The sequence below is a fragment of the Pteropus alecto genome, unplaced genomic scaffold, assembly GCF_000325575.1.
Source record: "Pteropus alecto unplaced genomic scaffold, ASM32557v1 scaffold146, whole genome shotgun sequence".
Taxonomy (NCBI): domain Eukaryota; kingdom Metazoa; phylum Chordata; class Mammalia; order Chiroptera; family Pteropodidae; genus Pteropus; species Pteropus alecto.
In genome coordinates this window covers 23,551,615-23,578,990 of record NW_006442107.1, presented here as the reverse complement: position 1 = coordinate 23,578,990, position 27,376 = coordinate 23,551,615, and the positions used below count along the sequence as shown (strand labels likewise).

The window sequence follows — 27,376 nt, the reverse complement described above, 5'->3', positions numbered from 1 at the left end:
TATAATACTCTTTGCATTTTTCAATATATCTTGGAGATCTTTCCCTGGCTGTACATAGAAAACATTATCGATTTTTTTTTACAGTATTCCATTGGCCAGATGGACCCTAGTCCTCTGCTGATGGACGCTGGGATTGTTTTCTACTTTTTGCTCCTATAAATAATGTTGTTTAACAACCCTGCACATATGTCACTTCAGACTGGTGGAAACATATGTAAAGGGTAAGTTCTCAGAAGTGGAAGTGTTGGATCCAGGGGTATACATTTGTAAGTCTAGTAAGTATTGCCAAGCAGCCCTAGATTGGGTTGAGGCAACTGATATTTCTACTAGTAAGGAATAGAGTGTGTGCTCTCTCACAGCCTTGTCAACCAAATATGTTGTCTTTTAAAACTCAGAATCACCCTTCCAGACAGAGGCTCAGCCAGTGTAAATGCAGCCAGGCCGGAGGTGGCAGGGTAGAACTATGGCTCAGTGCTGGCTGCTGGAGGCCCAAACAGCAAAGGCAGAAACAGTGAAAGGTCTCTATGGACCTCGGGCAGGGTCCCCACACACAGGCTCGTGGCCATGGGATGCCATGATGACACACCCTGTAAGTGCCACAGGAGCAGGGCTGTGACTGAATCCCTACAGAGTCCCTGGTCCCCTTCTCCTTGGGGTTCTTGGAAACGTACTCCCGAAATCCAAGGGGAGAAGAATTTTGTTGATGGGTTTAGTTTTGGGACGTATGTGACTTTGCCTTCTCTACTGCGTGTTTGGATAGGACTAAGGGAAAGTGGTTAGAGAAGAGGGTGTTGTTCATTTATGTGTTCCAATGAAGACACTGCAAAGCCCTTGTCACATTCACCTTACAGTTTGCTCAGATGTTCAGTATGTCTTCTTCTTTTCAGTTTCAGTCAAGAAACATCAATTCCACAAGGAGTTAAATGGGAAAATATAAATAAGCTGCTGGCCTTTATGCTGATTTCCCCAGGGAAGGGATACAGCAAAGGACTGCTGGGATCTAGAGAGAGCAGGACCACCATCGGCCATCTGTTAACCTTCTCAGAACATGAGGCTGGGTCAACCTGTGGGGTCCAGAAACCCATAGACTGGATATAGAAGTGGATCACTAAAATCGTCATTTTAAAATATAGAACTTTAGTGCCGCATCACCAAAAATGTGCACTGAATGAACTGGTTTGCTCAGTATCTTGGCCAAGAGCTCCCTGTTAGCCATGTGTAAAACCATAGCCTGCCCCTCAGCCACCAGCTGAACCTGCCAAGGCCCTCTGGGACTTTGCGGCATATTAATGGAATCAGTGAAACTCATGCCTACCACCAGGATCGTAACTGCTAGCCTGTGTGTATTGTAATCATTCCATAGCTGCTAGAGGGAAGACACTGCTTTTTCTGCAAACTTAACGTTGGAGACTTCTGAGTTGACCACAAAGGCAACTACAACTCAGGGCTTTGGAAGTGACAGGGAGAGTAAGGAGGCTGCTAAAAACAAACTCCTGGGCAGCCTAGGATGAAGACAGGGAGAGGTGAGAGTCAGGCCTCGGCCATGGGAACCAGTTTCTTTCTTTCGTTCTTTCATTTATCAAGGCCTGTTCTGTGTCAGACACTGTGCTAAATGCCCAGACTTCTGATAAGCCTGGTGCCCTAGACTCACGGACCTCAGACCTCTATCAGGCCAAGAAAGCTCTGTACTGGGAAGCTGTATGGACTGCTTCTCCTCCCTGGGCCTCAGTTTCCAAATCCACTCCAAGCAGAGCAATATTCCCAATACTGTTACATAAAAACCAGTTGGTAGAGAATGATCCCATTTCTGTAAAAACAGAGAAACCCAGTCATGTGTGTACAGAGAAAAGTCCTAAAGGACATTCCAAAATGTCCAAAGTGGTGGGATCACATAAGCGCTTTTTTTTCCATTTAACTTAGCTTTCTAAATTTTCTATAGTAAGTCTTTCGAAATTTTTTAAGTGAAGGAAATTGGATTAAATGGTTACTAAGGTTTTTTTCCTAGAGAATTGAAATTAAAGTTATGGGTCATAATTAAAGTTACAAATAAGGAAAACATTACTTCAATAGCGGAGAACATTCCCTACAGTTAAACACCTCCAGAAAATTCAAGACCTAACCAAGGAACCGTGTCACTTACAGTCCCATGGCCCAGCCAGGCTTTGCTGCTGGGATAGTTGGCCGTGGGTTTTCCTAAGACACATCCTGACAGCATGGTCCTGCTCTGCCCATGGTTCTGCTCTGCCCATGGTTCTGCTCTGCCCATGGTTCTGCTCTGCCCATGGTTCTGCTCTGCCCAGGCAGCAGGTTGAACTCCTTCACTTTCATCTGTTTCCCATTAGTTTCTATCAGCCTCCCAGTTTCCTGGATGTGTTTTCTCTCTCCTGCAGTTACTCATTACGGAAAACTGCTACAGCAACGTGCAGGGGAGTCCAATTACGATGGACCCTTCTCTAGGAGATTATGCTCATTACATCGCATCAGACTGAGTCTCTCAAATGTCACACACACTGCAAAGGACACCCACCACGACTGTGTCTTTCAAAAGAGACCCCAGCAGGGGTGCAGGCTTTGCAGTCAAGACCTGGGCTCAAGTCTGAGTTCCTTTGTTCTAACTTAGACAAGTTACGTAACATCTTTATTTCCTCACTTCTAAGGAGGGAAGAGAAGCACATAGTTTGAACCACACAAAACTGTGATGAGAATTAAATAAGAAATGTGTCCAACTACCAACCACACAGCCTGGCATCTTGTGAGTACGCAATGTTAGCTGCAACCATTATTCATATTTTTATATCAGGTATTCAATTAGCGTTAAGTAGATCTGAATCTAAAATCTGATTGGTTAATGAGTTGCTATCTATGGAATAAAAATCGTATTATGTTTTGCCAAGAGCACAGGAGGGAGGGCAGGGTTTCTGTGTGCCAGGGAGCAGGAAGGTACCCTCACACTACACAGGGCAGAGGGGGCTGGCTAAGAATGCCCTTAGCCCTCTTTCTACAGCAAGAGCCAACAGCCTTTGGGATGCCACCTGACATGGAGTATGAGTCAGTTTGCAGGCCTGCCTAGCTTCTTCACTACTCCTAGGCCCTCAGTGATCTGACCGCTTATTCCACGCTGAAGCTGATACAGTCACCTCTCCTCACCACCACTACACCCACAGCACACACTAACACTCACATACATCTCATCATGCTGGTAATGAGGGAGTCCCAACTTGGTAAGTATGTTCAAAACGTGCCCCACCTCCAGCTCCAAAGCCATAAAGCCAAGAGGAGTCTGAGAGGCATGAGGAAGGCAAACCAACATGGCAAGCCTGAGAGCGTCCACCAGGGAAGAGTGCCCAATGTAAGCAAACATTCATTTAATCAAACCGCAAGGCAGGCCTGGTAGTCTTCTTAATTAGTCCAGCCCCCTAAACAGAGGTCCTCGACCTTTGTGGCACCAGGGACCGGTGCCCCTATGAGAATCTAATGCCTGATCATCTTAGGTGGAGCTGAGACTGTGATGCTAGCGCCGGGGAGTGGCTGCAAATACAGATGAAGCTTCACTTGCTCACCTGCCGCTAGCCTCCTACTGTGCAGCTCGGTTCCTAACAGGCTACAGATCGGTATTGGTCCATGGCCAGGGGGTTGGGGACCACTGCCCTAAAGGAAGAGTGTACCTGACATGGCATGGTCCTTACCTGTGGAGCATAAGAGGCACAGCAAATACTTCAACAATGCTACCAGGAAGCCCGAGCTCACTTTCTTTACCCTGGCACTGAGCTGAATATTTATTAGAAACTCTCCCCAACCATGACATTCAAGAGAACTGGTGGCCACTACCCAAATAGCAACACCCAGCTAGTGGGTTCTTCCTTCCCCCAGTGAGTGATACCCCAGACCACCTTTGGTACACAGACAATATCAAAGCCAAAGGCAGGAGGAGGTCTGCTGAAGAAGCTGCTGCACCCGACACAGGGGCCTTCCCGTGTAGACAGAAGAGGAGGTCAGCACTGTGAGCTGTGCTTTCTTAGGATAGCACCATTCCAGCACCCACATCAGATTTTTAAAATTGAAATACAACGTAAACAAAATCAAGTGCACAAAGAGCTTGAATCTTAAGTGTACAGCTCAATGAACGTTGACATCTATAAATGCCCATGTAATCACCACTAGACACAGATAACCAAACCTTCCAGCATCTCACAGGGCTCCCTTCATGCCCCTTCCTAGTCAGTACTCCCCCATTCCGAATCACCTACAAGGTTGTGCAGTATTCTCTCGTATGGAGAGATCGCAATATATTTCTTCTAGACTGATATATGGACTCCTTCTTCCAGCTATTATGAATACAACTATCATGGATATTCCTGAACATGTCTTTTTAAAAAGAACAGTCTCACTGTTTTTTTAAATGCACATACCAAAAAATTCACCCAAAGTGCAAGTCAATAGTTTTAATATATTCACACACAGTTGTGCAACCATCACCACTATCTAATTCTGTAATATTGACCATATCTCATTGTGGATATACGCCTTCATTTCTCTTGGGTGTATGCCAGGAGTGGGACTGCTCAGTCATAACAGAGACCTTATTTAGCTCTAGTATTTTTCTAAGCTAGAAATGTTATTCCACATCCTCACCAACACTTGGTATCGTCAGCCTCTTTAATGTTAGCCATTTTGGTGGGTATGCAGTTCCATATCAGATTTAATACCACTTCTGTCTTACTTCCCCATTGTCCTATGACCAACCTAGTAAATACTGAAACCTGCAATTTCCCTACTGAAGTCTTATCCAACAATCTTTAGGGCTGGTACTTTTTCTTCTTTTTCTTTTCTTTCTTTCCTCTTCTAAATACAGGTTTCCCCCACTGTCTGAAAGTAGAGTGTTCCTATGAAATCTTTCAAAAGCTGATAAAGCAAAGAGTATTGCTCCCCCCCACACACCGCTTTCAGAAAGTTCACTTTATGCCACTTTGCTTTTATAAAGGACCTATATTAATATGGTAACAGATTTTCCCATAAAAGTGAAAATCCTCCTCTGAAGTGAAAATCTCTCGACATGGAGGTAAGGGAGGGAGGTGGGCATTTTATTTATTAAATCTTGACTGATCGCCTACCATATTCCAGGCCAAACCTAACGACACGCCTAGAAATTTGTGAAGAAAACACACAAAGCCCCAAACAGAGAATAATGGCCTCAAGTAAAGCAAGAAAGAAACAAGATAGAATTCTTCTTGGAGACAGTCGACTGTGGGCCAGCTCCCCTGTGCACCCCCATCCCGCAGAAGTCTTGCAACAAGAAGACAGATGAAGAATTAATGTAGCCAGAAAGTGAGCCTGTTCCCAACCAAATCTCCCCCCTAGCACCTCTCAGAAGAGCACAGAAACAATCAAATGAAATTTCAAATGCAATTTAACAGCTAGTTGTGTCTACATGGAGCCAGGCAATGCACTGTTGACTAAAAAACTTCTTGCCACATATTTGACTGACTGGCTATTTTGGAGTCATATAAACAAGCACAACCTGCTTGTACTTAACTGTCTGGCCTTACAGTCAGACACAGCCTACTTATATGTAAACAAAATAACATTGGAAATCTTAACCTAAAGAACAACTGGGTCAGTTCAAAGGATCGATGTAGAGTCAACAGTGGGAAAATAAGTTTAGACAACTTTTGTAAGGGAGAAGAGAAATATTAAACAGTAAAAATGAGCAAACAACTATTTATACTTAAATTCCACTCTGGAAGATATAACAGGAGAACAAGTGTGGGGAGGGATCCAGTGATGTATCAGGCCACTAAGATTACAAACTCGCCCCAAGGAACTATCTACTGGCTTTCCAATCCACATGTCATTTCTTTCAATTAAGCATCAAAACCTTCCTATGATAAAAATCTGCTCATTCAGTTTTCCCAAAAACTGTTTCATTTTCTTAGCTTGGACCATGGCAGCTCATCCTCTAATGACACGGGCTCTCAGTTGCGCCCATGGTCTGCCCTCTGGTTTGGTCATGAACAGGTGCTGATTAGCCTATGTCTGGCCGCACCTAAGGGAAGTCAGCTCTAGGGCTACAGATAGAGGGTCTTTATAAGGAAAAGTGAACTCAAACAGAACAAATGGCACAATTAGAGAAAAGAGTATGGGCATCACAAGAGCATTACTGAAGGCAGTTGAAGGTATTTCATGAGGCTTTATGAGATGCATGCAGATCCACCTTTCTCTATTTCTGACATGAGAGCATAAGCCTGCAGAGGTATATAGAGTAAGATCAGTGTATTTTACTCAGCACTCATTTATCCAATACTATACTACAGTGATCTGAGTACATATCAACTCATCCTCCAAAGGAGACCCTGTAAAAGCTTCCCAATTAATTGGACTTTTATGTTGCAAAAACCACTTTAATTATTTTAAATTATCTTGGATAATAACAGCACTCATAAAAACCTTGTAGTCAGGAAATTTACAGAAATTCAGGGTATTTCCTTAGTAAGTAAACTAAAGCGAATTCATTCAGGTCAAAAGTTGTGAAACCCAGAATTGTTAGCATATTTTTGCTTTTTGTACAGAACATTGTGATGATCAATGGCACTAAAAATAGCCCAGAAAAAATTAAGAGTTCATAATCGGAAACAAGAAAAACAACCTTATCCAAAATAGCAAAATGTCCATTAACATAACTCATGTCCCCATGAATTATTTTGACAATAGGAAATGGAATTTAAATTTTTTTTTTAATCCCAAACTGTATTTCCCTTTCCATGTGCCCTCTGGGAAAACCTTGTCCACAAATGAATAATTCCCAGATTATTCTGTGCTGTTTCCATACAGTTCAACAATAACAGCAGCTCCCTAACTTGCCACTTCATGTTCCTGTTGCTTCAATGGTGATGTCATGGAAAGACACTGACATGCTGTTATTATTGCCCAGCTAGAGACTGTAAAGGAAATTATGCTGCTGCCTCTAGATCTTAATTTTCCATGAAAAATTATTCTCATTGCCTTAGCCGCTTAGGCTGTGAAAAAGAAAAATGATTTAATTAGGAAACAGGCATAATTAGATTTTAAAGCATACTCTTTCAACATAAAAGTTACATTACAGCACAGCTTCATTGGATTTAAGAATTTATTTTCATCAGACACTTCCAGAATACATTAAGGTGCTGAACAGCAATTGAAGGAAGAAAATAAAAGGAATACTAAACTGCTACACAGAAAGACATATATTCAAATGAGCTTTTAAATGTGACAGGAAGAAAGGGTGACAAGTCTTAAGAAGCTGAGCTTGGAAGAAATACAAGTAGTGAACTGAAAAGAAGGAGCCTCTTCCTCGTGACTAACTTTTACCATCCGAGAAATACAGAAAGACAGAAACATACTCTCTCCATCCAACAAATGGTGACAATGATGATGTGAATAACGATAACAATAAGAAAAAGAAGTAATTGTGCTCACTTCGGCAACACATATACTAAAACTAGAATGATACCAAGAAGATTAGCATGGACCTGTGCAAGGATGACATGCGAATTCGTGAAGCGTTCCATACTTTTTTTTAACTATGTAAGATGATGAATGTTAACAAAACTTATTGTGGTGATCACTTCATAATATACACACATATCGAATCATGATGTTATACAATTTAAACTCATGTGATGTTATATATTAATTATATCTCAATAAAACTGGAAAAAATAATATTAGTGACAGTGTAAGCAGTAGAAGGAAGAGAACTAACACTCTGTTCAGCACAGACTTGACCTAGTGAGAGTAAAACATGGTGGGTATTGTAACTATACTTCCAGGATTTTTCAGTAGTCTGTTCTTGTGCGTACAAGGGAGGGGTGGGTGTGTGTGTATGAGAGTATGCATGTGCCAGAAATCAAACCTCCTAAGAAGTCTAATTCCGGAACCTCCTCAGAAGTTCAAGGTATGATTAAACATTAAGCTTTAGAACTTCCCTACCAATATATCTAAAAAATCAGGTGGAGAGTAAGAAATTATGTTTATTTAGAAGTCATGAAATCTGGGATTCCATATTAAAAAGACACTAAGTTGCTGCTTCTTTTTCTGTTTTTTGTTTTTTGTTTTTTGTTTTTTGTTTTTTTTTTTTTTTTGTAATTCCACCAGAAACAGCAAGTTTTACTAATGGTCTTGGAGACATTTAAAAATTCCAAACATCAAACCCTAACAGTATCTGTTGACAGCGTTTTCATCCTATACTTAGACAGGGTTAATATTATCTAGTAAACCAACATAGGCAAGGCTCCTCCTTAGTTCAATATCTTGGCAATAGCTTAAGAGAAATGTCAACATGTCACTGAAAAAAGAAAAACATTAGGCCATGCTCCAAAGACCTGGCAAAACAGCCTGAAAGAAAGGCAGTCAAAACTTAGAAAAATTCCTATTGTTAAGAGTTCTTCAAAGAATAAATCAAACAGAAGTTGAAACTCACAAGCAGAATCTTCCTGACTTTTATGAGAAACTCCTGCATGGGAAACAGTTTAAGACAGCGGTAGTGTTACACAAGGAAGTGTTGTTATGGAGACAGCTTTGAAGCCTCCCTGGCAATCCCAGAATATAATTAAGACTAGTGACTGCAGAACAGCCAGCAGGGTGGTCTCCATGGAAACCATCAAACACATTTTCACAAGCACAGCAACTGTTCTGAATCAATGACTCTTTATATAGGTTTAAAAACATTGTGAATGGTGCATCAATTGCCTCTTTTGTCTGACAATGTCTGATTAAAAGAGCTGTGAGAGCCCTTGTTCTCTGGCATGCTAAATTCTGAGCAGTGTCTGGAGTAGGGAGTCCACAGCTAAATTCACTACCCAGAACTAGTGAACAGAAATGGTAAATTCAGACTCAGGAAATCACTGGTTAATTTGGTGAAAGAATTAAACTAGTGGTTGCCAGAGCCAAGGAGGGCCTGCCAACTGCCAGTGCTCACTATTCGAGGGCTGTCTAAATATTATTCAACCCTCTTAGTAAGGTAGACATTATTATTATATTTGTTTACAGATGAGAAAATGAAGCGCATACCAGAAAGTGGCAGACCTGGGACTCAAAGCTAAGTCAAAATTAAGTCTTGGTCCAGAGCTTATATGACTCTACAAAATGCTCTGTGTTTACTGCATGTTGTCACTCCCCAGCTCCTTTCATATACATTATCTCATATATTCTGGTTCTACCTTGAAACACGGAGGAGTACAAATTCTAGAATATTCTACTTTTGTAATATTTTATGCCCTGTTCCTCGCCTACTTGCTCCACTTCTGCACCAACCACACATTCCAGGTTTGAAGATTCACATGGGACCTTGTCTCAGAAGGCTTCTCCATCTTCCACCTGGACTGTATGAGCAGCATTCTATCCTAAGCAGCAATGGGGAGGGAAACCCCATTCCATACGCATGAATTCTGACTGTCCAAACTATAAATAAAAACAGGGACAAACACTCCAATCAACTGTTTGTAGCATTTATACATAATCTTCCAGGAGAGAAGTGGATTTGGTGATAGGGATGGAAAAAGGTCAGATTACTGAGTGGTTTCCTACTTTATTCTGATTGGTTCTATTAAACACTTTAAATCTGACAAATGTTTTGTTAAGTAGACACTGATAGTTAATGATATGGCTCTAGCATATCATCATTCATTATATATAATCCTACAATTGAATATAAATGCCATCAGCAGTTAGTCTTAAATATCAGATATGGTCAACACTGTCAGAGCTCACTAGAATCATAACATATCTATCTGAGCTATCTTTAGATATCGTCTAGTCCAGACTCCTCACTTTACAGATGAAACAACTGAAGACTAGAGGGTTTCAGTGCATAGTGATTAAAGCCAAACAGTGAGTGCTCTTTCCTTTCCTTTCCCCCTGAAATCCCAGTCCCTCTACCATGTGCCTCATGGAAAAGCCTCCCTCCTATTTATCATTGCCCTTTATCATTCTGCAGAGGTTCAGGAAAACAGCTCTTCGTTTTCTCTACAGCTAGCCCCCATATTCCTTCTGCCTCCTGATGAAATGTGTTCTCCCAATTTCCCCTCATTCTCTAGCACCTTTAAATCTTTCTGAATACAGGAGTCTTCTTTTCTACTTTCAGGTCTGCCTAAGTTTTTCTGTTCCTAGAAAAGAAGTTTTCTCTAGATCTAGCTATCACCCTGCCCACCACTAACCACAATCTTCTATCTACTTCTTATATATTCTTGAGTATTTATGATCCATCTTCTGCCCCACTCCCATCCTGCCCTTTCACTGAAACCATGTCTTCAATGTCCTTGCCCTAGTCTTTTCTCAATCTGGATCTCTTTGACTTCTTGGTGGCATTTTGCTTTCCTTCTTAAAATCCTCCCTTAGACTTTTCCACACCGAACTTTCCCGGTTCTCCCTTTTACCCCTTAGCTATTACCTCCCTCCTGCTCATTACTGGTGCCAAGCTAAGTCCCAGGCCCCTGCTCTGCTCTCCCTAAATCCTTTCATTGTCTCAGTGAACTCATCTACATATTCATTTTCTTGATTTCAATCAGTCTCTCTATAGGTGAAGCCCAAATGCACATGCAAAGCCCTGAATTTTCACCTACATTTCATTCCATGTTTCCAATGCAAAACAGCTCCATTTAGGTGTTTTTTAACATACACTTTTGTCTAAAATATATGTTACCAGCTTTCTTCCTCAAAGATGTTCATTCATAATCACTCCCATTTCTGTCTGTAATGCATGGATTTCCCATGTCTCTAGCTACAAACCTTGCAGCCATTTGTGATCTTCCCTATCTATCACTCTGTATGCAAATTATCATTACCCACTCCCTTTTCTAAAATGTTCTAAAATAATCTGAGTCTTTGTTGTCTAATTCTTTTATTACATCACACAATTACTTAATTTATACGATAAATTAAGTAATTAAAATTTCTTTTCCTTCAAAATGTCAATCAAGTTTGACCTTTCATCTTCATTTCTGTCATCACTACATTCGTTCACCTCTCTTCTGAATGCTTGGAACTCATTTCCAATCTGTTGCAAGCACCATCGTATATTAACTTGCTTAAAACATTACCTTTAGTCAGTCTCATTCAGAGGTTCACAATGGTCTCTGTGGCATGGTTTTTAGGACTTCCTATAATCTGATTTTCTGTGCCCAATTTTCCCCTTATTCTTCCACACCCTCCTCTTTCTCTAGCCAAATTTATTTCCTCACGGTTCCACACCTATGCATCCTGTCCTGGGGCCCCTGCCACTTGTCTTGGAAGGCCCTCCTTTCATTCTTCCACCTACAAGCCTTGGCTTGTAGGGGCCAGTTCAGTCACTCTGCTGCCTCAACTCACACAGCTCTCCCTTCACCCAACAACTCCTGAAGTCAGTACTACCTGGCTCAGCAGTGTTCTCTAATAGTCTCATCTCGTCACTTTTACTTCCTCCTCTGGTTTATAAGGCAGACACTACACATACACTAATGCATTCCCCCACCCACAACATTCAGATACTCCAAAGATTTCCCTAATAGGTGTTGACTGATTGGTAGAACCATGTCCAAAAATAAGGCCATTCAAAGACACTTTCAATACCACAAAAACTGTAAGAATCTAGTATACCTCAAAATCCCATTGAATTCACAGTTGTTTTAGGCAGGCAGGAAATTATGACACAGAGTGAGAGAAGGGTCTGGGAAAGGGGGCAAGTGAGGTGTCTAGAGTGCAACATTTAAGGAGGTGCTCATTGACTCTCAGCAGAACTCAAGAATTATCACGTGCAGATCCCACATTGCATGGCCCAGGGTGTCAGCCACCCTAGTCCTAACCATGTGCATGTTAAAGTTGAAACTCTAACAATCCAAAAACAAACTAAACCAAATCAAGAGACATATCCTAAGCAAGCTACAAAAAATTCTTTTCCTAAAGCCATAAAAAGAATAGATTAAGACTTGGTTTTCTGGTCTACCACTGTCTTCAGGATACAAAATGGTGGCAGCAACTATGGCATTGGCTTAAAGGAAGAAAACTGTCTTCTTACAGAAACAGCTTGAAATGGGGAGCAAGTACTGGATCCTCAGGACCCTAGCAGGCCAGTGTGGCTGTTCGGGGATGCCTCTTGTCTCCTGGCTCAACCTCAACATAAACTCACTCTGGCCTCAGTTGCTTCTGCCCAGTGGATGCTTAGAACTGTGATCATTTTGGAGTTAACAAGGATGAGACAAGGAAGAGTTGTCATGTGAGAACTTAACTGCTGGAGAAACCCCCTGGGAGAATAATATAAACTCATGCCATGTCTTCCTTATATGTCTACACATTTCATTGCTTTTCTCTTAAATTCAATCATTTTTTTACTGCATCAGTGCTTTACATTACAAGTGGGAAGGGATCCCAAGATTTTATGAAGATGCAGTTAGATTTCACATGGCTGAATTTAGCAAAACGAAGGAAGACATTTATTAAAAAAAAAGGTTGCTAAGTATTGTTATTTTTAGCTTCTTAGAATGTTACTCAAATTCCCAAAAAGAAAAACAATAATAATAGTAATAACAATATAAAGTAATTTAGGAGGCACTTTTTTTCCACACTGAGCGTTCTCAGACCCAAGAAATATACTGAGAAAGATGAGTGAGGACCAAAGAGCAGCAGGGACACCTTCTCTCGGAACTTGGAAGTGATGAAGCTGATATGACAATTCCTTGGAAAACAGAAGAGAATGGGTCCTTTTGGAGCAAAGAAGAAGGCACCCTCAGCTCCCTTCTGAATGACCTCCCCGCCTGTGTATCTATGAGTTTTTCACACAATCCAAATTCTCCCCTGGGAACAATGGAACATCTCTGAGTCACTTTCCGAATATGCTGGCACCCAGCAGTCACAATGACATCATGGAGAAATGCTGTATTGCTAAGTACAATTATGTTGTACTTCAAATGTCAGCACATTCTGATGTGTAGGTGGCCCAAAGAATGGGTAAATATTATGTTATTGAGGATAACAGAGTTTATTTTTAAATAGAAAAGAAAAAAGGAGAGAAAGAGAGAGACAGAGAGAGATAGAGACAGGGAAAGACAGAGATAGAGAGACAGAGAGAGACAGAGATTGCTTGATGAACTGAGGCTGGAAGAAACCTTAAAGGCTATCTAATCCAGTCCTCCACATTTAAGAAGGATTAGCATTAAATCTCAGCAACCAGTTAAAATTTTTTCCACTTTTTGAATTAACTACAGAGAAGGTATTTATAAACCTCCTTCAGAGTTTAAGAAAAACTATATCAAGTAAAAAGAAGACTCATGAAACTAGTGGCAAAATGGGCAAAACCATATACACAGGAAAAATGTCCATCCTAGTCTTAAAGAGATGATATTTGAGCGCTATGCTTTAAGCACTGTTACTTTACAACTTTTAGGGATAATTTAAATGTCATAAAATCTACCCACTGTAAATGTAAAATTCAATGATTTTTTTAAATGAACAAATTTAATAATTTAAACAATGGCATAATCATCACCAAAACCCAGTTTTAGAATACTTCCATCACTTCATTTATAGTCATTTATGGCTCCAAGTAACTATCGATATGTTTTCTGTCTCTATAAACTTTTTTCTGGAAATTTCACATAAATAGGATCATACCATATGTATACTTTTGTGACTGGCTTCTTCCACTTAACATAATGTTCTTGAGATTCATCCATGTTATAGCAATGTATTAATAAGCCATTCCTCTTTATTGCTGAATAGTACTCCATTGATTATATATACTACATCTTGTTTATACATTCACCAGCTGATGGACATTTAGATTGTTTTCAGTTTGGGGCAATTATGAATAACGCCGCTATAAGCATTCATGTTTAAGTCTTTGCATATGGATATATCTGACTGTTCCAGCACAATTTGTTCACAAGAAAATCCTTTTCCCATTGAATTGCCTTGTATCTTTATCAAAAATAGATACACCATAAATGCCTATCCTTATGGTAATACCACATGTCTTGATTATTCTGGGTTTATAGTGAGTTTTTGAACTGTGTAGTTTATATATCCAAACTTCATTTTTCTTTTCCAAAATTGTTTTGGCTGTGTATTGCTAATAAATTTTAGGATAAATTTGTGAACTTGTACAAAGAAGCCTGCAAGGATTTTGATGTGGATTGCATTATTTCTGTTGCTCAATTTAGGAAGCATTTCCATCTTAACGATGTTGAGTCGATCCATTTATTAAGATCTTTAATTTCTCTCAGAAACATTTTGTAATTTTCAGTTTATAAATATTATACCTCTTTGTTAAATTCCTGAGTATTTTTTGATACTATTATAAATGGAATTATTTTCTTAATTTCATTTTTTATGAATATGACTCTTCATTGCTAATATATAAAACTACAATTGATTTTTGTATATTGATCTTGCATCCTGAGAACCTGATAAACAGTTTATTAAGTCAATTAGTGTTTTTATAGATTCCTTAGGATTTTCTACATATAGGATGTCATCCGTGAATACAATTTTTTTTCTTTATCACTGTCCAAAACTTCCGGTATAATGTTGAATAAAGTGGTAAGAGTGAATATACTTGTGTTGCTCCAATCTTAAGCAGAAAGTATTCAGTGTCACCATTAAGTATAGAACAAACTACAGGTTTTTCACTGATGCCTTTTACGAGGCTGAGAACATTCTCTTCTATTATTAGTTTGTCGGGAGTTTTTACCATGAATATTCAGCTGTTGGATTTTGTCAAATGGTTTTTGGTACATTTTGACACAATCATGTATTCGTGTCCCTTACTTTATTAATATAATGGATTGCATTAATTTACCTATGTTAAACCAACTTTGTATTCATGGAATAAATTCACTTGATCATGGTGTAGAATCCTTCTTATACATTGCCAAATTCAGTTTGCTAATATTTTGTTAAAGATCTATATTCATGAGAGATATTAGCCTGTACACTTCTTATAATTTTTTTTGTCTGGTGTTAGTATCAGAGTAACTCACCTTATAGAATTAGGAGTTATTCTCTCTTCCTCTACTTTCTAAAAGAATTTATAAAGAAAAATATATATTCTTTAAATATGTGATAGGATTCACCAATAAAATAAATTGAGCCTAAGCTTCTCTTTGTGGAAAGATTTTTAATTACTACTTATATTTATTTACTTGTTATGAGTGTGTCAGATTTTCCATTTATTCTAGAGTCAATGTTCCTAATTTGTGCCTTTCTGAAAATTTGTCCATTTCATCTAAACCATCTGATTTTCTGGCATAAAATTATTAATATGAATGGACTGATTCATAATGTACAATGCTTTTAGTTCATATAGAATCAGTAATTTAAACCAATATCCCTTCTTTTGTTTCTAATTTTGATAATTTGTATCTCCTTTCTTATTTTCTTAGTCTAGCTAGAGGTTTCTCAATTTTGTTGATGTTTTCAGAGAACCAATATTGATTTTCTCTATTGCTTTTGTTTTCTATTTCATTAATTTCCACACTAAACTTTATCATATCCTTTCTTCTGCTCTCCTTGAGTTTAGTTTGCTCTTTTTTTTTTCTAGTTTCTTAATGTGGAATCTTAGGTTATTGATTTGAGACCTTTCTTTTCTGATACAGGTGTTTACCCCTATAAATTTCCCTCTAAGCAATACTTTAGTTGCATCCCATAAGTTTTGACGTTCTGTTTTTGTCTTCATTTGATTCAAAATATTTTTAATTTCTCTTGTGATTTCTTTTTTTCCCTAATAGGTTATTTAGAATATGTTATTTAATTTCTAAATAAATTGGTATTTTTTAGATTTTTTTTCTGTTGTAAATTTCTAATTTACTTCTGCTTGTGGTCAGAGAATATACCACATATGATTTCAATCTTTTTAAATTTATTGAGACTCGTTTTGTGACCCAGAATAACATCTATTCTGGAGAACATTCCAAATGTGCTTGAGAAGAATATGTATTCTGCAGTCAGTGCAGAGTGTCATATAAATGGCAGTTGTCAAGTTGGTTGATAGTGTTGTTCAAGTCATCTCTATCCTTCTATAACCCTGCTTTTCTATGAGTTGTGAGTTATTCTATTAACTTTTGAGAGAGCAGTACTAGAATCTCTAACTATTATTGTTAAATAGTCTATTTTTCCTTTCTATTCTGTCACTTTTTGCTTCATATATTTTGGACCTCTGTTGCTAGGTGTGTATACATTTATAACTGTTATAGCTTCCTAATGTATTAACCCTGTTATCATTATTAAATGTCCCTGTTTTTCTCTAGTAATATTTCCTGTCGTAAAGTCTATTTTGTCCGATTTAATATAGTCACTCCAGCTTGTTCTCTTATGTTTACCATTTGCATGGTTATGTTTTTCCATCCTTTTACTTTCAGCCTATTTGTGTCTTTGAATCTAAGGTGTTATCTCTTATAGACAGCATATAGTTGGGTCTTGCCTTTTTATATAGTGTAACAATCTCTGACTTTTGAGTGGGGTATTTAGTCTATTTACATTTAATATAATTATTGATATGACTGCTAGCAACAAATCCCTCAGTCTTTAATTGAGAATGTATTTATTTTTAGTTCATATTTGAAGGATATTTTTGCTGTATCTAGAATTCCTGATTGAAGATTTTTCTTCCAGCATGTTGAATATGTTTTCCTACTGCTTTCTGGCTTCCACTGTTTTTGATAAGAAGTCATCCATTAATCCTATTTTTTCTACTTCTCTTTCCTCTTCTTCTGGAATATATATATACAGGTCTCTAAGCCTCTGTTCACAGTTCTTTAATTTTAAAAAAAGTCTTTCTTCTTTAGATTGAATAATTTCTTTTGCTCTACATTCTAGTTCACTTATTCTTTCTTCTGCCATCTCAAATCTGCTATTGAGTACCTCCAGAGAATTTTTTCATTTCATTTCAGTTATTGTACTTTTCAACTCCAGAATTTCCATTTGGTTCTCTTTTTTAAAATAATTTCTATCTCTTTACTGATAAATTTCTCTATTTACTAATAGATTCTCTATTTACTGAGTCTTTCCTTGAATTCTTTAAAAATGGTTTCCTTTAGATCTCTGAATATATTTAAGTAGCTGCTTTGCAGTCTTTTTCTGTTAAGTCCTACATCTGAGGAACAGACAAGCAAACACAATTTTTACTGACTGCTCTTTTCCTTTCCACGAATCATGCTTTCTTGCTTCTCTGAAGGCCTCTACTTTTTGCTGAGTAGTGGGCACTTCACATAATATATGATAGCACCTCTGGATTATGACTTCCCCTCCCCTCAAGCATTGTTAGTACTGCGGTATTTCTATTTAGTAATTTGTCTGCACTAAGTCTGTAAAATCTGTCTTCTATATGTGGTACAGTTGCTGAGGTCTTCACCCAATTTTTTTGTTGTTGTTTTTATTTCAAGCTTGCTTTCCTAGGAGTCGTCCCCACATCTGTCTAGCTAAGTGTTCTGGCAAAGACTAGTCAGAAGTTTTGCTCAAATACCTTGAGCCAGAAGTCTTCTTCCCTCTGCTTCTGACTGTGTATAGGTTGAGAAGCAAAATCAAATTTCGGGCTGCTTTCATGTCTGCCCCAGCTTTTACTTTCTGTAGGCTTTCTCACATTTCTTCTATGTGTGCACACAAGTTCTGTTGGCCAGAGATGTGTGGATGTCTTGGGCAGCCTCCATCTCTGCTGCTCATGCACACAGACTAAGATCAATCTGGGATATATGGAGAGCTATCAATCCCCTGATGGTTCTCTCATCTCTCAGAATTACCTATTAAGTCCCCAGCTAGACCATTGGTCCATTGCTTGTTCCTAAGAGGACTATAAACTGAAGACAGTAGAGCTACTGGCTCTTCTTGTTCACTTACCACTGACTGACTCAGCTATTTAACTGAAAATACTCCAAATGAACTGAAAATACTCCAATGGGGTATTCTAGAAGTGGCAGCAAGGCTGATGATTTTCATAGCCTGCCCTGGTCTGGTTAAAATATCACACTGACAGAGCAGGGGAGGAGAGAATGGAAGCAACACTAGGCAAGAATGCCACAAGTTCATGCTGTTCTTACCCAAAGTTTAGTAGTTTTCACGAACAATTGTTTCTTGGTTTGTTGTATATCTTTGATCAATTTTTAGAGAACTGAAATGGATATTTTTGACAGCCTTTTCCAAACTTTCTTGTTGCTTTTTTGGGAGAGGATTTGTCAACCTCATTCTGTCATGCTGGAAGTCAGTATCTCAACCATTCTTTACATTCTGCTGGAATTAGAATTATTAATACTATTAAAAAGTAGACCATGCAGGTGAAAATATCACTGTGAAACTTGAATTTCAAAGAAAAATGTTTGCCTTTGTTTTCTGGCGAGGGGAGAATCAACCAACAAACATAAAGATGACTAAAGGCACAAATTTAAATGATTATTTCATTAGATTAAATTAATTAAGAAATCTCACTCCTTGGAATTAGTACCTAGGGCCCTGCAACTCGACTCCTTCACAGACACTAGAGAAATGAAATTCTCTACTAGAAGAAAGCTAATCTCAAAGCATTTTAGTTAAGATCATCCGTCCCACTGCTGCTTTTTTGCTCCTTTTGTTTCTTATTTTCCTACCTCTCTATCTTATGTTTCAACCACGGTCAATCAGATACACACAGGCATTCTTATAATACTCTCTTGCTTCATCGAAGTCCCCCAGTCTGGCCATTGCCTATTTTCCATTCCCTATCATCTCTAATAAGCTGAGACCTCTTGGGCAAGTCACTTGAGTTCTAGACATCCTCACAGTTCCCAGGAAGGATGATAAGAACTGTCCCATGCCTCCAGAAGTCCAGTCTATTAGAATTAGAGAAGTTTTAGAGGTGTTTTGGGGTTTTTGTTTATTTGTTTGTTTGTTTGTTTTTTTGGTGAAACCCCACATGTTCAGATGGAGAAATTAAGGCTCAGGGGAATTAAATGGCTTACCCAGGTCACCTTCCAGGAGCATGATAAAGATTATGTCGTGCTAATAAAATAGGTGGAAGACTTCAGAAGTTGTTACCAGAATGAGCAAAAACTCAGTCTCAGGGCTAGTAAATAGAAATGATTCCATGAAGAGCAACCCTGACATCACACAGGCTCTGACAATACTGGACACGAAGGCTCCTGAGATCAATTTTCCCCACTCCACCACTCTCTCTTACCTTAGCAAAGAAAATCCAGGCTGCACACTGACCGGGGGCCATTAGGCTTTTTAGCTTCACTGTGCTGAACATGAGAAAGAATCCTAAAAATCCACTGGAAGGAGAAAATATATTGTTAGTGAGGCCTGTCTTCCTTTAGTCAATAGGTAACTATTTTCTGTTACATTTTACCAGTCAATTTCTAATTATTACTCATCTATCTTATCTGTGTTTTCTAGTAATCTCTGGATAAAAATACCAAAAATTAAAAAAAAACATTAAGCTCTACTTTTCTAAGGAGCTATGATGAGAGCATTTTATTGGAGGTTTAGAAATTTGAGAAGTCTCTGGCTAAATCATGGAAGAAAAAAGAGCATAGAGGACAATACCTCCTGCTCTTTCCATATTACTTCTGGAGCTTGGTGCTTGCCAAGGTAGAGCTTCAATTTTTTTCAAGTAGAACAAAGTGCCAGGAAAATTCCAAAGGGAAACTCACTATATGAGGGTAGAGGGTCTGGACTGGCCCATGGGTTCAAGGTAAGACTCTAAAGGGGAGGCTGGCTCCATAACAGAAGTCGCTGAACCCCAGCCAACCTACATGGAAGCTACTTTGGTAATGATGTCTAATTCCATATGTATGACCTGAAAACCACCCCCCACCAAGGGAGCCTGAGGCTGGGGCGGCATCTTGGGGTTTATTCAGAGGTCTGCGTCAGCAAGCCAGATGGGGAAATAGTGGCCTACATTGGAACTGTTTTCAGAAATGTTACTGTGTAGCCAAGGCCAAAGCAAAGGGAACTCCAAAGAGAACAGTTACTCTTCCTGGCGGTTGGAGGCAGGATAGTTGGGGAAGAGAGTGTGGCAGAAAAACTCCATGACAGAAGCTGACTTCCCACAAATACATGCAAGACAGGGCCTGAATGTAACTATTATTTGGAATTGAAAATCAAACAAGAGACATGACTGCAGTTATACCCCAAACCAGAGAGGTGGGTCTTATGAGCTGTATCTATTTGTACCCTCAGGGCCTTAAATGCCACACTGCCATTTGACCTTTATTATAGGCACTGCTGTGTGACTCCAACTCAGATCGTGAGCTCTGAGAGGCGGAACCCATTCCTCGGCTTCTCTGTACTTTCTCAAATAGAGCCAAGCATGGAGCCTTGGTCATAGTAGGTATTAATTACATCAATGTTTGACAGGCTTACTTGGGAGCAGCTTGAATTGAATTAAACACACTTAAGGCCAAATTTCACAGAAATGTGTGCCTTCACTTCATTGGATTAGATGAGTTCACAGCCACATTCTTGGGGCAGGACCAGAGGCAAGCATTAGGCATCCTTGTGTGTATATCAACCTGTTTGGCCTGGATGACCTGCAAAGTTCATTGAGATTTGCATCTGCAGTCATGGGAGGCCGGGAAGCTATGGATTAGAGATTGAGTCATTTGCACCCACTCCGTGTCCTAGATGAGGATGCCCTTTTGGGTAAGCAGTAGGCTGGAAATCAAGTGACCTAAATTTCTGTTCTTGGCTGTGCTCATTGACCCTTATAACCTTGACCAAATCCCCTCTTTCTCCCTTTTTTTCTTGCTTTAGATTATGTGTTCTTAAAGTAGGAATAAGCACAGTGGTCTTCATCCTAACTTATGGAAATCAGAGATTTTCAGAATAGAAAGTCTCCCCAGCTCCAATTCTCACTTTATTAACATGCAAATTGAGGCACAATAATAATCCAGACTTCCTGGCTCTTTCAATAGTTCTCCACAGCTCTTCAAGTCTCATTACAAATGCTCTTAACCAAAGAGACAGAGTGAGATGCTCCAGGTGCTCATGGCTGTGAGGTTGAGAGTAGAAAGTGAGGCAGCCAGCACTCCAGGACTCTTGTTGGTGGCACCCACTCTGTGTCCAAGGAGATGACAACTTCACAGGTACCTGTCCAATCTCCCATACCTCCTTTTGCTCCTCTCCACTTCCAGACAGGGGAAGGGCATGATTCCATGATGATCTACCCTCTCAGCACCTACTCTCTGCTAGAACGGAGGCTCCAGGTTTGTGAACAGCTTGTTTATGAAAGCACCCAGGATTCATTCCCATCACTTGAAATGTCTGTGAATCATTTCTAAATTTCTCATGAATCCCTTATCTTCTTTTATTTTCAGCTCTCCTACCCCTCGCTATGGAGGTAGATCTTAAAAGCAATGGGAGGACCCCAGAAGTGAAAGAGACTGGGCTCCCTGTTAATGGGGTATCCTGGGCATGGTTACTACTGTATCCTTAGGTCTCCATAGCCCCTTCTGACCTCCTCCAGGGTCTCCTGAAGGGGACAACTCTTAGTCTAAGATATGGTCATGGAGGAGCCACAAGATGAGATGGTGAAAACCAACACATTCTTAAAAGAGGTGAAGCCAGGGGGTAAAATGTAACAGAGAGTTAAATCAATTCGAATAAAGATTTCCAAATCTTTCAAATAAAATAAACCCGAATTTTTCATGTTGGGTTATGAGAAAGTTACAGATGAAAAGGGGTAGAAATGAAGCCAGAATGTCACCCCACGAAGCCAACACCAACAGGCTGTGGACAGTGTTGCTCTGTTCCAAACAAGCAAACAGTGGCTGCCCTCCCCTCCATATCCTGTGCTGCCAAATAACCAGACCTGAAGGAAACAAGTCCACAGGCGCCGGAGCAGCACTAACAGTCATGCCACACAATCCTAGCTAATGGTCAAATGACAAGACCTGACCAAATTCAGAGGAACTGGGAAGAAGACTTCTGTCAGTGTTCTCCCGAAACTTTTCTGAGGATGATAAATAAATCATTCTAAGGCTCAAATACAAAAGCAAACTCTATAATATTGATTTTTTTTGTCATAAAAGACCAAAAATTTTACCTAACTACATATTAGATTTTTGACACTCTTTAAAGAAACATTGCTTCATAAAGTAGCATCTTATAAATGTGGGACTCGGTGGTCTCGTTTTTATGCTCATGGTGTGCTGACATTTTACTTATGGTTGACCTGAGCAGGTAATAATAATGACCATCATTTATTGGGCGAAGCATAATGCTTAGTGCTTTACATGTCTTATTTAATATAGGCAGCAACCTTGCATATTATTTTTCCATTTTATAGAACTAAACTAAGTTTTGAGAAAGCTAGGATAACCTGCCCAAAGACCACACAATTAGGAAGCAGCAAGGCTGGAATTCACCCCAAGTTTGGTCTTTCCACCATATCGTAATATATACTTTGAGACTGTCCACAGAAGCCTTTCTACTTCTGAGCATAATAGAGTCAAACAAAGTGGGGATCATGGCAGGAAAAGGAAAATAGGATGGGTATGAACTTCTATGTTATCTAATTCTATCCATTTAATTGGTCTACCTCCCTTAGCATTTCCCAAGGTGATTAATGATTACCTTGTGTCTAGACATCCCCTAGTCAATGGTTTCCAAAATCTTTTTTTCATAGTCATGGGTTTCAGTTGAATTTTTTTGGAGGTTGCCCATTAGGAGCAAGAGGAAAGCTTAGGTCGAAGTCGAGACGGTAGGACTATAGACCCAAATCTTCTCTTGAACAGAATCAATTCCACCACTTTTACATAGTGAAGTTCTGTTTAACATTTGCTTGTAGAGAAAAAAAGAGTGGGAGAACCCTAGCTCTCTACAAATTTGAAAACCATGACCCTGGATAAGAAAGAAACTTCTATAGGGTAGGCTCCTCACAGGCCCCAGGCCATCCCTGAGCATCTGAGGGTGTTCATAACAACCCACTGATGGCCTAGGGAGCTGTTTCCACGCCTGCACCTGCCACTGCTCTGCCAGTCATTTGGATAACTAGCAGTGATCCAGGACTTCGCTGAAACAAAGACACAGCTGGTAGTACAGAAACATACAAATTAATAGTGCAAGTGTTTTACAAGTTAAAGTTACCTGGCACAGCAGCTGCCATGGAATCTGTAGAAATACAGGAACGGAAAGTCCAGGACGCTGAAGAGATCACCTGAGGGGCACAGCAAGAATGAAACAATGACCTGCACAGTCCATATGCCCCCAGCTGCTCTGGAAATGCAAAGTGAGGGTCTTTAGCACAACAGCCCTCTGAGAGTCGAACTGCCCATCACTGAATTCACACCAGTGTTCCTAGGGTGTCTATGTTATTAGCATTTTCTGATAATAATAATAAGAGGAAGAGGAAGAAGAAGAAGGAGGAGGAGGTGGAGGATGGGGAGAAAGGGGGGGAGGAGGAGGAAGAGGAGGAGAAGAAAAAAAGAGAAGAAGAAAAGAAGAAGAAGAAAATGCGCATTTAGTGAGAGTCCGTCCTGTGTAGGGCCCCATGCTAAAAGCTTTATGGACATCATCTCTTTCAATCCTTGTAACAGCTCTATGAATTTTTATTATCCTCATTTTAACTGGAGCTCAGAGAAGTTAAGAGATTTGCCTGAGATTATATAACTCTGGAACTGTGCAGTCACAATGTGAACCTCTGTCACTCTGAACCCTAGGATCTTTCCTCTTCACCGGGCAGCCAATCCTGCCCAAGGCAGAGTGTGGGACAAAAAGAATCTTTTTTTAAAGATTCTTCTATTCTTCTCTGCCTTACATCCAAAAAAAGAATGTGAATGCATGCCTCTGACATCTTTTTTCATTTTTGTGTTTAATTACTGCACAAATGGCAGAGGGGCCAACCGACTGTGCATATTCACTTTAGTTTAAGGTCCAAAGGGTACATTTATTTCTAGTGAAGTAAGTTCATTCTTTTAGTTCCACTTGGTGCAAGAGGAAATAATCACACATATTGGCTGCTTCCCTCTTTGGAATTTGAACTTGGTCACAAACAAGAAGTCAGGAGATTAAAAAAGCAGAAAGCCTTCCAAAAATGTCCAGAGACAAGGAATTAAGCATTTCCACAGCAGATAGCTTAATCCTTCCAAATCTGGAATTTTTGAGACTGGAGGAGCCAGGCCTTCCAGGACCCCAGCCTTGGTCTGTCTCTCAATGCCGGATGGACTGGGGCGAGAAGGGCTGATTTTTACGAGTATTCACAGCATGTTAGGTGTGCAATGGAACATAAGGGCAGTATTTGCTTCATCACCACATTTATTAATCAAGAGTTTCAGAACAAGAGACACAATGGCATGCCACACTTCCTCGGAGACCTAAATGATTTCAAATGATTCAACCACCTAGTATTGGAAAGAAAAGTTCTGAATTCCAATTCTTTGGAGGGTTGTTTTTTATCATGACTATTACTGTTTTGTTTCGTTTGTACATATGTGCGTGTGTTTAATTAAAAGGAGAGGGACTCGAGGGATCTGGTTTTTGTGTAACATAGCAAGAGGTTATGAGTTCTTGTATTCTCTGCCACAATTCCACTGAATACCTTTAACATCTCCTTGGGATCTATATTGGTGGAGGGACTTTGTAAATGATATCATCAGGCTCAGCCATTCAGTGCATGAGGAGCAACACCATTGGCAGTCCCTTTCCCCACAGGAGTGACAGCCAAGGTGACCCTGGGCACCGTGGTCCTAGAGGGCGGCCAGAGCACCCCCGCTCAGTCAGTGAAAAGGATGTCATGGAGGATTTGCATTCTATCTCTTTGGCAGCTGTTGGTTCTTGGCCCTTTCCCAATTTCCTTCTCAGAGAAACTGCAGTGCAGTCAGTGTGATAATAAGGAACGGGCAAAGGGGGAGATAAATTAAATGCAGGACCTCGAGATTTTGCTTGGGTGCTGCCTCCTCTCAGCACCCAGTCTTTCATCAGAAATACTCCTGGGAGGTAAACTGGACTCACGGTGCGTTGGCAATCTTTACAGCCCAGCCCAGGCTGTGGAGGGGTCAGAGGTAGACAGGGAGGAGGTGGATAAAGAAATTATCCTAGAACTTACCGGTTAGATGATAACCCTCACCCAAATTCTGAAAATTGATCCTATAGATTATTGAGAGAGAGGGTGAGAGAGAATAGCTCCCTCTTATCTTTGAGCCATTTCTAAAACCTCTACATATTTTTCACGTAGCACTTAGCTGACTCCATGCCTGTCTCTCCTGCTAGAACTAAGAAGTCCCTGAGAATAGGGACTCTATCTTATGTATCACTTGTATCTACTGTGTTAGGACCAACTCTGACATATAATAAGCACTACTGAACTGAGAGACCTAAACCCCTCTTGCTTCCCCTGGAGAGAATGTTCCAAACACTTTCTAGTTGAATATGCTGGTCCTCAATTTCAAATTGACCCCAAATGTTTGCCTTCTGATGCCTTCACCCTACCTCCACTTTTACGAAAGTAGAGCTCTTAAACAGACGGGATGCATACCAACCCCTAAACAGCAAAGGTTAATGACTGTGTTACAAACAGCCCTGAAGCTGTTGTAGTGTGTAGCTGGCTGACCCCAACCACATGAGGACTAGATCCAGGAGCCTAAAAAATTTGTAAAAATGTTCAAAACACAACACTCCTACACCATCTAGTGCAGAACACACCAACTTAAGCACAAATTAAGTAGTTCAAGATTTGTAAACATGTTTTGTGGCATCAACATGCAGCTGATACAATAAAGTCTGGATTGAGCCTTCATTCCTGTGCTCCACAGTTAAATTTCTGCTGGCTCTCTGAGAGAGGGAGTGAATTCCATTTCTCTGAAGATCGTGGAACCACGGTAAAAAGTGTGGCACAATCTTACTGCATTCAAGATTAATTGATATTTGAAAATGAAAAAAAATTTCCTCTCATCACATTTTAGCCCTCAGAACTGGCAGGAAAAAGGAAGGTCAGTTCCAAGAAGTGATTAGTCTGCTTGCGTTATCTCACCATGAGCAACAGACATACCAGGTAACAAGGTCATTTCTGGGTCAGATTCCTGTGGCTCTCCCTACCCTTCTAGTGCCTTGGGATCCTCTCTTTTGAACACCACAGCATAGGGGCCCCATACAAATATGAAATGCAAACTCTCAAACATGGGAAGAATTTCTCTTCTTTATTATTGCTTAAAACAGTCCAAGGGGAAGCAGGGTTCCCAGATTCTTGAAGCCTCTGCCTGAACCATGAAATTGGAAGATTAAAGAGGGAGGTAGATTCTACCACCAAGAAGGCAACTCAGTGCTAGAAGGAGAAAAAGTGGCAGGGCCTGTGCCTAGGACATGGAGAACTATCTACCTGATCCCTGCCATTAGGTCCCAATGTACCCCAAAGGTTGTGACCCACAGCCATATCATCTGCATCTACAAGAAAGCTTATTTTTTTAGCTACTCATCAGTGAATGAGAAGGGCAGTTTAGTCAAAAGCACTACTGAGGGACAAGGATCCACCCACTAGAATAGCTAAAGTAAGACTGACAACACCAAATGCTAGTGAAGATGTGGAGCAACTGGAACTCTCATACATTTCTGGGTGGGAGTGTAAAATAGTATGACACTTTAGAAAACTGGCACTTTCTTTAGAAGTTAAATATATATCTACTCTAAAACCCAGAAATTCTACTCCTAGGTATTTATCCACGAGACAGAAAAACGTAAGTTCACAAAAAGTCCTGTAAATAAATGTTCATAGCAGCTTTATTCAGAACAGCCAAAAACATGAAAACAGCCCAGGTGAGCATCAATAGATGACTTGATAAAGAAAAGGTGGTATGTTCACATAATGGCACATTATCCAGCAATAAAAGGGAGTAAATTAGTGGTATGCACAACAGGCTGGATGAATCTCTGAACACTATGCTGAATGAAAGAGCCAGTCACAAAGGAATACTTCCTATGTGTTTCTATTTATATGAGACTTTAGAATAGACAGAACTTATCTATATGAGATTCTAGAATAGACAGAACTTATCTGTTATCTATGGTAACAGAAATCAGATCAGTGGTGGCTTTTGGTGGTGGATGAGGAGGGAGAGACTAACAGGGGTGTGAGGAAACTTTCTGTAGTGACAAAAGTGTTCTATACCTGATAGAAGGGTGAGTTACATGGGTGTGTACATTTGTCATAAATGGCCAAGCTTTGCATTTAAGATAGGTCTTACGTATTTTATATATGTAAACTATCTCAATTTTAAAACATTTTATATGTACTACCAAATAAAGATACAAGTAAAAAAAGAAGAGGTGAGAATAAATGAAACGGAATCAAGCCCTGTTTTAAAATGTCAGAAATTAACAGATCCTTCAAAATAAGACAGCACTTATGTCCCTGACTCACATTGTGTCTTAAAGGGTACACATGTGGGCTATCAAGACACTCTCCTGGACCAAC

At 39.8% G+C, this 27,376-nt stretch overlaps 1 protein-coding gene and 1 non-coding gene across 8 annotated transcripts in view; one reads left to right on the top strand and one right to left on the bottom strand.

Annotated features, from left to right (window-relative positions):
- The window catches only part of TMEM241 (transmembrane protein 241), a 110,366-nt gene that overhangs the window by 31,797 nt on the left and 51,193 nt on the right, over positions 1 to 27,376 (bottom strand). For 5 of the 7 annotated variants that reach the window (XR_001517660.2, XM_006920030.3, XM_025038670.1 and 2 more), the window contains 2 exons: positions 23,059 to 23,128; positions 19,148 to 19,241 (listed from right to left, as the gene is read on the bottom strand). Coding sequence is in view for 4 of the 7 variants with exons in the window: in XM_006920030.3 (XP_006920092.1) it covers positions 19,148 to 19,241; positions 23,059 to 23,128 (164 nt within the window). In the remaining 3 variants the exon portion in view is untranslated. Of the gene's footprint in view, positions 1 to 18,035; positions 18,226 to 19,147; positions 19,242 to 23,058; positions 23,129 to 27,376 lie in introns of all 7 variants that reach the window. The other 2 variants (XR_003042596.1, XR_003042595.1) reach the window with 2 other exon arrangements.
- Positions 7,445 to 7,550, top strand: LOC112469483. Its single transcript, XR_003042627.1, has one exon. It is a non-coding gene; the product is annotated as a U6 spliceosomal RNA (small nuclear RNA).